The sequence below is a fragment of the Musa acuminata genome, chromosome BXJ3-10 (genome assembly GCF_036884655.1).
Source record: "Musa acuminata AAA Group cultivar baxijiao chromosome BXJ3-10, Cavendish_Baxijiao_AAA, whole genome shotgun sequence".
Taxonomy (NCBI): Eukaryota; Viridiplantae; Streptophyta; class Magnoliopsida; order Zingiberales; family Musaceae; genus Musa; species Musa acuminata.
The window spans coordinates 7410759-7422160 of NC_088358.1; the positions used below are offsets into that span (position 1 = coordinate 7410759).

Sequence of the window (11402 nt, forward strand, 5' to 3'; positions counted from 1 at the left end):
TCTTCAATCAACGCCTCGACGAAGTACAGTAGGAGGTTCGCAGGTCAAAGGGGGAGCTCGGGGCAAACGAATACCAAGGGTCACCGTTCGCACCCGAAATACAAGACCAAGTGATTCCACCACACTTCCGGCTCCCATCCCTCGACGCCTATGACAGCGCCGCTGACCCCGCGGATCACGTGGCCGCGTTTCGCGCCTAAATGGCGCTATATGGGACTTCTGACACCTTGATGTGCAGGGCGTTCCCAACAACCCTAAGGGGACCGGCCCGCGCATGGTATAGTGGCCTAAAGACCGGGACCATCTCTTCCTTCGACCAGCTCGCCCGAGACTTCGAGCTCAACTTCCTGGCCTATGCCCGTCCAAAGCCGTCCATGGCATTGCTCCTCGGACTCCACCAAAGGGAGGACGAGCCCCTCTCCCACTTCGTAAATCGTTTTACGACGTAGATCCGAGGACTCTCAGACACTCACCCTTCTCTATTGATGCAGGCATTCATGATAGGCCTGCGGCCCTCCAGGTTCTTCTGGTCTCTGGTCGAACGGCCCCCCACAATGGTACCCGAGATGCTCCAGCGGGCAAGCCAGTTCGTCGCCGCAGAGACATGGATGGCCGGGAAGCACAAAGAGCACAAGAGGGTCAAGATGGAGCCGCCCCGGCCGCAGCAACCCGCTGCATCTCGGCGTAGGTTAGACAGATCCGACCCGCTGACATCGAGGCCCCCTCTCCCAGCCTTAAACTCGTCCCGAACGGAAATATTCCTCCACATAAGGGAAAAGGGACTGCTCAAAGAACCTTACCCGATGAGGAATCCGCGGGCACTGGCGGACCAGTCAAAGTACTGCCGCTTCCACAGGCAACATGGGCACGACACCGAACAGTGTCGGGAGCTAAAGAGGCAGATCGAGGAGCTCATTCGTAGGGGACACCTTGGTCAGTACCTCCAACCGGACAAAGAACTTTCACCGCGCTCGGAGGGTCCCATCGAACGACACATCGACGTAATAACGGGCGGCCCCACATCTGGCGGGGATTCCATGACAAGAAGAAAGGTGTACGCCAGAGCCGCTCCGGCTGAAGCTCCTAGGCACGGGCCCGAGCCTAATGACACCTTCCAGGCCGAGGTGCCCGAACAAGCCGAGCATGACGACGCACTCGTGATATCGACCAGAATAGCCAATGTGCAAGTAAGGAGGATCATGGTCGATACCGGGAGCTCGGCCGACATACTCTACTTCGACGCCTTCCAAAAGCTTGGCTTACCCAGAGATAGCATGAAGCCAATCCTCTCGGTACTCACCGGATTCACCGGTGATTCAATCTCACCGCTGGGGGCAATCACTTTACCATTGACCTTGGGAGCCCCGCCGAAGTCAAAGACGGTAATGACCACCTTCCTAGTAATCGACCTCCCCGCTGCATATAACGCCATTCTCGGCCGGCCAACCCTCAACAAAATCAGAGCTGTCGTCTCGACCTACTACCAAACTGTGAAGTTCCCGACCCACGCCGGGGCAGGAGAGGTCGTAGGAAGTCCCCGAGAATCCAGGCGCTGCTACCTGACCGCAGTTTCGTTACACAAGAGGGCCAGGACCGAACCACCATTGGCAGACCTCCGAGAGGCGAAGAAGCCAGCCTCCCATCCTGAGCCGAGGGGGTCCATCGTAGACGTGCCGCTGCAAGAAGGTCGGCCGGAGCAGATGGTTAGGATCGGGTCGGAGCTACCTGAGCAAGAACGAAGACAGCTCGTCGGCCTCCTACAGAAGAATGCCGACGTCTTCGCTTAGTCGCCCTCTGACATGACGGGCGTCGACCCGGGGATAGTGCAGCACCACCTCAATATTTCACCCGATGCTTGCTCGGTAAAACAAAAACCTAGACGGCAGGCCCCTGATCGGCAGCTGGCCATACGGGAAGAAGTGGGCCGACTTCTGGCGGCGGACTTCATAGACGAAGCCAGATACCCACAATGGCTATCCAATGTAGTCCTCGTCAAGAAAGCTAATAGAAGCTGGAGGATGTGCGTCGATTACACCTGTCTCAACAATGCATGCCCGAAGGATTGCTACCCCATTCCAAAAATCGACCAGTTGGTCGACACCACGGCTGGACACGCCCGCCTCTCGTTTATGGACGCCTTCTCGGGATACAACCAGATCAAAATGGCACCCGAAGACCGAGAGCACATGGCCTTCCTCACCGATCAAGGGGTCTACTTCTACAAGGTCATGCCCTTCGGATTGAAGAACGCCGGGGCTACATACCAGAGAACAGTAAACAAGATGTTTGCCCACCAGATCGGGCGGAACATGGAAGTCTACGTCGATGACATGATCGTCAAAAGCCAAGAGGCGGGGGTCCACCTGGCCGATCTGGCCGAGGCGTTCGCCACGCTGCGCAGATATGGCATGCGGCTCAACCCCGCGAAGTGCGCCTTCGGCGTTACTTCGGGAAAATTCATCGGGTTCATCATACACGAAAGAGGAATTGACGCCAACCCAGAGAAAGTCCAGGCGATCATCAACATGCAGTCACCTCGGACGATCAAAGACCTACAACGCCTTAATGGGAGGCTCGTCGCCATATCCCGTTTCCTTGCCCGATCAGGTGATCGCTACCTCCCCTTCTTCAGAGCATTGAAGAACCCGAAGAACTTTCAGTGGACGGCAGAATGCGAGGAAGCCCTCAAGCGAATGAAGCAACACCTAGCCAACCTCCCCCGACTTGCCTCAGTTTCTCCCAGGGAGAAGCTAGGCCTCTACCTGGCTGCCTCCTAGCACGCGGTCAGTTCCATCTTGGTCAGGGAAGACTCCGGCGAACAGCTCCCGGTCTACTATGCCAGCCACGTCCTGACCGGGCCGGAGGAACGATACCCCCCGATCGAGATGCTGGCGTTTGCGCTCATGCTGTCAGCCCAGAAGTTACGCCCCTACTTCCAGGCTCACCTGGTAGAGGTCATTACTGACTAGCCGCTTCGGCAGATCTTATCTAAATTTGATGTTGCAGGATGCCTCCTCAAATGGGCAATGGAGCTCGGCGAGCATGACATACGATACACGCCCAGGACCGCTATCAAAGCCCAGTTCGTGGCCGACTTCATCACAGAATTAACCCAGGTCGGGGACGAGGATCTCGAGCAACCTCCCGAGGCCTGGGTCCTACACGTCAACGGGTCGGCCAACTCAAAAGGTGCCGGCGCGGGGCTGGTGCTGCAATCTCCCGACGGACGGTCGTTCGAACGTTCCCTCCACTTCGGGTTCCAAGCCACTAACAACGAGGCGGAATACGAGGCGCTCCTTGCAGGACTACGGCTGGCCCTCGAGATGCAAGTGGTCGCCATCCGCGTCCTAACCGACTCGCAGCTGGTAGCCGAGCAACTCAGCGGTGGATACGAAGCTCGGGACCCGACCATGGCCAAGTACCTAGCACAGGCAAAGAACCTAACCGCCAAGTTCCCTCATTTTACATTATCCAACGTCCCGAGGGGAGAAAACGAGCGAGCCGACGCGCTAGCTAAGCTGGCATCAAAGCCAGCCCCCAAAGTCGGGCCCGAGGTAGAGGAGCTCCCTGCCCGTGCCATCGAAGTCGTAGCGGCAACCTCAGGCAGCGCGACTTCCACTTGGGTACAAGACTTGCTGCGCTTCAAACGGGACAGGACTCTTCCGCCCGATGAAGCGGCAGCTCAGGGCCTGCGTCGCACGCACGCGTGGTATACCGAGGTCAGTGGACGACTCTACAAGCGGTCCTTCACATACCCCCTCCTGCGGTGCTTGGAGCCCGACGAAGCTCGAACAGTTCTGGTTGAGGTCCATGAGGGAATCTGCGGGGAACACATCGGCGGGCGAACCCTGGTACACAAAATACTTTACCAAGGTTACTACTGGCCGACCATGTGTCGGGACGCGAAGGCCCACGTGCAACGGTGTAGTTCGTGCCAAGAACACGCCCGCACACCCCGGCAGCCCGCGGTCCCGCTCACCCCCATCGACTGCGCATGGCCATTCGCGCAATGGGGCCTGGACCTGCTCAGCCCTTTTCCCCTAGCCTCGGGATAGCGAAAGTACATTGTCGTGGGCGTGGATTACTTCACAAAGTGGGTCGAGGCCGAACCACTAGCGACGATCACAGAATGGCAAATAGAAAAGTTCGTGTGGAACAACATGGTGACTCGGTTTGGCTTGCCCAAAACCATTATCATAGACAACGGGCCCCAGTTCGCCAATAGAAGGTTCCGGGAGTTCTGCGCGAACCACGGAATCCAGCTAAGGTTTAGCTCGGTGGTTTACCCTCAGACGAACGGGCTAGCAGAGGTGACCAATCGATCCATCCTAGACGGGCTCAAAAGGAGAGTGTCCGCAGCCCGATCGGCTTGGACGGACGAACTCCCGAGCGTCTTATGGTCGCTACGCACCACTCCCAAGACCGCGACCGGAGAGTCCCCCTACAGCCTCGTGTTCGGAACTGAAGCTGTCCTCTTGCCCGAGGTAGCCATTGCCACCCTTCGGACAGGAAGCTATGACAAGGAAGTCTCGAACGAAGGACTTCGAGCCGCCCTCGACCTGTTGGAGGAGTAGCGTGCCGACGCACACTTAAAAGCCCTCTCTTATAAAAGGGCCATCGCAAGGGTCTACAACAGGAAGGTACGACCCCGACCGATCAAGTTGAGCGACCTAGTCTTGCGCAAGACCAAGGTAAGCGACCCGACCCAAGCGAGGGGGAAGTTGGCCCCCAAATGGGAGGGACCTTATCGGGTTGTCGAGGTAATCCGACCAGGTACTTACAGGCTCACGACAATGGACGGTTCTTCTTTGCCGAGAACATGGAACATCCAGAACCTTAAGAAGTTCTTCGTCTGAGAACGAAGTTTTTCGCCTAAGGGAAGAAGTTGTTCGGCTAAAAAAAAAGAGGAAGTTTCTCCTCCGAGTAAGGAGCTTTTCGCTGAACAACATACGAAGAAAAGTCTTCTTTATTTCAGAAACATGGAATTACAGGACTCGACTGTAACAGGATTCGAGGATTACAAAAAGAGATTATAGGACTCAACCTCAGCTCAGCCGAGCCGACCTCAAAATTCTACCCTAACCATCGGAACCCCCAACGCTATCGTCAAAAGGAACCTCATCTGGCATATCTACATCTAAATCCTCGGGATGCGAGGCAAACGGATCCACCTCGACTTCCAGCCCGGGATGGCGCATCTTGAACCGGCCTAGGGTGATCCGATACCCGTACTCTTAGGTGACCTGCCCTGACCGGACCAGCCCGAGCTGGAAGCCTGAGGATTGCTTGTAGGCTTCAATTATTTCTTTGTCTTTTTTTGGCCGCTGATCCCGCTTGGCAGCCAGAGCTTCTGAGGCCCCCTTCGCCTCAGCAAGGGCCCCCTCCAACTTCTAGGTCAGGGTGCCCACCTCGCCCCGGGCCAGGCAAGCCTCGGTCTGCGCCACCCCTAGGAGCCCTTGGAGACCCTCCTTCTCCTCCTCAACTGCCTTCGCCTCAGACTTCAAGCGAAGGACCTCAGCCTCCAGCGCCGACATATGCTGGTCGGTCGCCCCCGCCTCAGACTGGAGGCGCATCACCTCCGCCTCGAGCTCCGAAGAGCACTGCTCGGCCACCACAACCACCTCCGGAGCTGCCCCCGCGCGGACCTCCTCGAGCTGCTTGCGCAGCTCGGCATTCCGATTGCATAGGATGCCTAGGGCCCGACCTGCGTCACACACGCGGTCCGCCAACGCCATCGCGTAGTGTTGGCCCTGCAGAAGGAAGGTTAGGACCACCCTCGGACAAACCGTAGGTCGGGAACCAATAGCGAGACGCTTACTCACAACAATGACTTCATGGATTTACCAAGCAAGACATCTGAGGTCATGGTATACAGCTCGCAAGCCATATCTGGGTGAAGCCCTCCTCGGATGAATGCGACTGCAGTTTCCCCATCAGCCCATACCCGGGTCCCGCGGGTCAGCCCCCCCCAGTGGGCCACCAACCGATCGAAGGGTTGGCCCTCCGAAAGCTCGCCCATCAGGCGTGCCTAGTAGGAGTCGTTCGGCGCCCCCGCGGGCAGACGACACAAGTCCCGAATCGAGGGCTCCTTGGGTGCTTTTCCTGCCCCCTCGTTGCTAGGACCGGCCTCACCCCGGCCATGCCCCCTTCGCCGATCGCGCGAGCCCGACTCCGCCGCCCCTTCACATGCCTGAGCCCTCGGGGGAGTCGGTTTCTTCGAAGTAGCAACCTTGGCCTTCTTTCGAGGACGGCTGGCCTCGAGCTCCACCGGCACCTCCCGCGTGCCAATGCCCAGGCCGGTTGGACGCCACGGGGATGTGGCCAACGAAGTATGCCCTCCGCGCACTGCAGTGAGGTTCACCATTTCTGCACGAAAACACCGACCTCGGTTAGAACACAAAAAAAAAGAAAAAATAAAACAGGAAGGCCTGCCGCTACCTTCTTTAAGGCATACCTCGAGGTACCGGGCTCAAACCCACCTCGACCAACCACGCCTCGGTCATCTTCCGGATGACTCGGGAGGACAGGAGGATCTCCTTCAATCTTCGAAGGGCCTGGAGCTCCCCCTCATCCAGAACCGGGGCGGTATTATCGACGCGTGCGTCGCCCACCGGAGCCCAAAATTTCAACCCTCCGGATGGCATACGTAGAAAAAATGCTCCTTCCACCTCTTGTTGCTAGAAGGAGCCCCGCTGACCCGGAAGCCCAGTCGGGCGGACAGATAATAACCCCCCAACCCCCTGGATAGACAAAAGCAGGAGAGGAAAAGAGACCGGCTCGGGGGAATTTTAGCATAGTAGCATTCCCCTAAGAACACCACCAGATAGCGCCAGGAATTTGACGCCATCTGAGAAGGGGAGATACGCCACCATGAGACACAGGAGATTTTCACTGGATGGAACGGGAGGCGCAACCCGGCCTCGAAGGCGTCCACGGTTAGGGCGAAGCCCCTAGGTATAAGATCATACACCCGCTGCCCCGGCTCGGGGGCAATGAGTGTGAATTTCGTCGGGATACCGTAACGATCCCGAAGGGAGCCAAGCAACGACTCACTCACAGTTGAGTCGAGGTCGTGTGGCCACATTAGCGATTCAAGGGCTTTGACAGCCCTTTCCTCGGACGACGAGCGAGGGCTCGCCAACAATGCCCCCTCTCCGACGGTACCGGAAGCAGGAGGCGAGGAAGAAGAGGGCAGAGAAAGAGAAGCCATCCTTACCAAGTCTTGGAAAGGAAGGTAGGGCAGCCGATGGGTATGAGACTAGTTCACCCAAAGAAGGGGTCGAGCAAATGTAGGTGCCAGGGCGTGCAGGAAGCCGACGGTGTGCTATTTATAGCCTGCATCCTGCCAAAACAACGACCCTTCCTCTCCGGAAGTGGGCTACAAAGATGCAAACGTCACCTCTGTAAGGATCGGAGCGACACTAAGAGGGGGGGGTGAATTAGTGCAGCGGATTAAAACTTTGGTTTTGATAAATCTTTCGTCCGATGAAAAGCAATATCAATGGAAACCGATTTTAGAAGCTTGATAACTTAGAAATGTATGGAAGCGTAGTAACTAAGTAGAGAAGTTTGCAGTATGTAAATGGCAAGAGTAGGATGCAAACCAGATAACGCAGCAGTTTTTAAAGTGGTTCGGTCAAAATGACCTACATCCACTTGCAAAGCCTTCTTCGAAGAGGCTTCCAACTTCCACTAGCAAATTTCTTGTAGGGGAAGGATTAGTACCCCTCTTACAACCTTTACAAGTGGATCACACTCTTACAATTCTTTTCAACAAGATGGGAGGAGGTGAACACTTAAGCAATATGAAAAACAAGGCTTGCAAAGACTATTCTAAGGCTCTTAACTCAAACTATTGCTTTTCAAAAGGTTGTTATCTCAGCTAAGATTTGAGGGGTATTTATAGGCCTCAATGTTAGGATCGGAGCGGCACTAAGAGAGGGGGGGTGAATTAGTGCAGCGGATTAAAACTTCGATTTTAACAAAATCTTTCATACGATAAGAACGGAACTTGAAGAGTTTAACTTGAAAGCGTATTCTTAAAGTTGCGCAGCAAGGGTAATAAGGAACTAAAGCAGTAAGAAGATTTGCAGTAATGTAAATGACAATAATAAAATGCAAACCAGAGATTACGCCGATTTTTAGAGTGGTTCGGTCAAATGACCTACTCCACTTGCGATGCCCCTCTTCGATGAGGCTCCCACCTTCCACTAGCAAATCTCTTGAAATGGAAGGGTAAACACCCCTCTTACAACCTTTTACAAGCAGTTCAACCTCTTACAAATTTTCAATAAGAAAGAAGGAGGAGAACTCTCTAGCAAATTGAAAACAAGACTTGCTAAGACTTTCTAAGACTTTTCTCTCAATCAAAATGCTTCTCAAAAGTTGTAATCTCAGCTGAGATTTGAGGGGTATTTATAGGCCTCAAGAGGATTCAAATTTTGGGCTCCAAAATTTGAATTCTCTTAGGGTTCCCGGTGCTGGAGGTGCCACCGCCCAGCCAGGCGGTGCCACCGCCCAGCGCTCGGGTGCTGGACGGTGCAACCGCCCAGCCAAGGAGGTGTCACCGCCCAGCACTCGGGTGCTGGGCGGTGCCACCGCCTGGCTCTCCGGTTCACTTGGTTTGGCTTACTTTTAGCCCAAACCAAATCTGACTTTGGCCCTAGTTGGCCCCTAACCAGGATATAGGATTATCTTCTTAATCCTAATCCTAATTACAAGTGAACTACATAACAAAACACATCCTAAGCAATTTATCAACCGCGAGCGTCAAGTCTTGTTCCGGCGAGCTTTCTGATGAACTTCTTCCAACGGGGTCCAAGCACGCTCCCGAACTTGTGATGACTTTAATGAGTAGCCGAGACTTCTCGGTGATCTCTACGAACCTCCGACGATCTCTTCGGCGAACTTCCAACAGGTTCCCGATTTCTTCTCGGTTGGTTCCATCATCATCTCCGACGATTCTTCGGACTCTTAAACGTTCATCGAACTTGACTCCGGTATTCTTGCTTTGTATTTTCTGGTTATCGTAGTTAATCCTGCATACTTAACTCAATAATATGGATTAGATCAAATAACCCATCAATTGATTTTATCATTAAAATCCGAGATTCAACAATCTCCCCCTTTTTGATGATGACAATCAATTGATGACGGAGTTAAACGTAACTCCCCCTATCTATATGCCATATTATGAGAAGATAAAACACTTGAATTTCATCATTGAATTCAAGTATAAACCGATAAGCTCTAACCGTAGAACTTATTGTTATTCTCATTAAGCATAATGTAAATGCGAAACTTTGATGAAAATCTTTTTCAAGTCGAAAGATAAGAGAATATATCTGCTAATTGATGCTTTGTGTCAATGAATTCTAGAACAACATTATTGTTAAGGACATGATCGCGTATGAAATGATGCCTAACGTCGATGTGCTTAGTTCTAGAATGCTGAATTGGATTTTTAGTAAGACATATGGCACTAGTATTATCACATTTTATGGGAATATTTTTAAAGTGAATTCCATAGTCTTCTAATGTATTTTTCATCCAAATGACTTGTGCACAACATGGACTTGCAGCTATGTATTCGGCTTCTACCGTAGATAGTGCAACTGAATTTTGTTTCTTGGAAGTCCAAGAAACAAGTGCATGTCCTAAAAATTGGCATGTTCCGGATGTACTTTTTCTATCTATTCTGCATCCGCCAAAATCGGCATCCGCATAGGCTATTAAATCAAATTTTTCAGATTTTGGATACCATAATCCTAAATTTGGAGTTCCTTTAAGATACCTAAATATTCTTTTAACACTTTTGAGATGAGATAATTTAGGATTTGATTGAAACCTAGCATAAAGTCCTACACTAAACATAATATCCGGTCTAGTCACGGTAAGGTAGAGTAGACTACCTATCATTCCCCTAAATGTTTTTTGATCGAAATTTTCACTATTTTCATCCATATCTAACTTAGTCGCAGTACTCATAGGAGTGTTTATTGCTTTTGAATTATCCATGTTAAATCGTTTTAACAATTCTAATGTGTATTTAGATTGGTTAATAAATATACCATCCTTAAGTTGTTTGATTTGTAATCCTAAAAAGAAAGTTAATTCCCCCATTAAACTCATTTCGAATTCATGACTCATAGATTTGGCAAATGATTCACATAGTGATTCATCCGAAGAGCCAAAAATAATATCGTCAACATAAATTTGCACAATAAGAAAATTATTTTTAAAATGTTTAATAAACAATGTAGTATCAACCTTGCCTTTGGTAAAATTATTTAAAATAAGAAAGGAACTAAGCCTTTCATACCAAGCTCTAGGAGCTTGTTTCAAGCCATAGAGAGCCTTAGTCAATTTGAATACATGATTAGGAAAAAGAGTATTTTCAAATCCGGGAGGTTGTTCGACATATACTTCTTCGGAAATAAAACCATTTAAGAAGGCACTTTTAACATCCATTTGAAATAGTTTAAAATTATTACTACTAGCATAAGCAAGAAGCATCCTTATGGCTTCTAATCGAGCCACGGGAGCGAAGGTTTCTTTGTAATCGATATCTTCTTCTTGGTTGAAACCTTTGGCCACTAATCTAGCCTTGTTTCTAACCACGATACCATTTTCGTCTTGCTTGTTTCTAAAGACCCACTTAGTACCTATGACTAAGTGGTCACTTGGTCTAGGAACAAGCTTCCATACCTCATTCCTCTCAAATTGGTTCAATTCTTCTTGCATTGCAATGACCCAAAAATCATCTTTTTAGGCTTCGTCAATGCATTTAGGTTCAATTTGAGAAAGGAAAGCGGCGTTAGCACAGAAATTTTTGAAAGAAAAACGAGTTTGAACCCCTTTTGATGTATCTCCTATAATTTGCTCTTTTGGATGAGCATCTACATACTTCCATTCTTTTGGTAAAGAAATTTCGGAAGAAGATACATTCAAATGGCTATTTTGAGGAGAGGGTTCATTTAAATTCAAATTATCAAAACCAAGATCATCATCAAAATCATTTTTCTTTAAATCGGAAATTTCATTAAAAACTACATGAATAGACTCTTCTATTACTAAGGTTCTTTTATTAAAAATTCGAAAAGCCTTAGAAACGGAAGAGTAGCCAAGAAAGATGCCTTCATCGGATTTAGCATCAAATTTACCTTAGGCATCCTTTTCATTTAAAATAAAGCATTTACAACCAAAAACTTTAAAATAAGAAATATTTGGTTTTTTGTTATTCCATAATTCATAGGAAGTTTTTGATAGAGATGGTCTTATTAGAACCCTATTCATGATGTAGCAAGCCGTATTTACGGCTTCGGCCCAAAAATATTTGGGTAAACTATGTTCATTTAACATAGTTCTTGCCATTTCTTGTAGGTTTCTGTTTTTTCTTTCAA

The 11402-nt window shown here is 50.4% G+C and overlaps 2 protein-coding genes across 2 annotated transcripts; both read left to right on the forward strand.

The window, feature by feature from the left end:
- The first annotated feature begins 200 nt into the window (after positions 1–200).
- LOC135650573 (uncharacterized) lies at positions 201–1787 on the forward strand. The gene is made up of 2 exons (XM_065170047.1): positions 201–428; positions 492–1787. Exons 1-2 carry the CDS (start codon positions 201–203, stop codon positions 1785–1787), a joined length of 1524 nt encoding a protein of 507 aa, XP_065026119.1.
- A 2373-nt stretch (positions 1788–4160) lies between these two features.
- Positions 4161–4574, forward strand: LOC135650575 (uncharacterized). The gene has a single exon (XM_065170052.1). The coding sequence runs from the start codon at positions 4161–4163 to the stop codon at positions 4572–4574; it is 414 nt and encodes a 137-aa protein (XP_065026124.1).
- The last annotated feature ends 6828 nt before the right edge of the window (positions 4575–11402 follow it).

Bases quoted from the DNA above. Each gene is read 5' to 3' on its own strand.
- LOC135650573 (XM_065170047.1), top strand. From the start codon at position 201: ATGGCGCTATATGGGACTTCTGACACCTTGATGTGCAGGGCGTTCCCA. The intron at 429-491 runs GTAAATCGTTTT...CTATTGATGCAG, and splicing joins ACGAGCCCCTCTCCCACTTC to GCATTCATGATAGGCCTGCG.
- LOC135650575 (XM_065170052.1), top strand. From the start codon at position 4,161: ATGGTGACTCGGTTTGGCTTGCCCAAAACCATTATCATAGACAACGGG.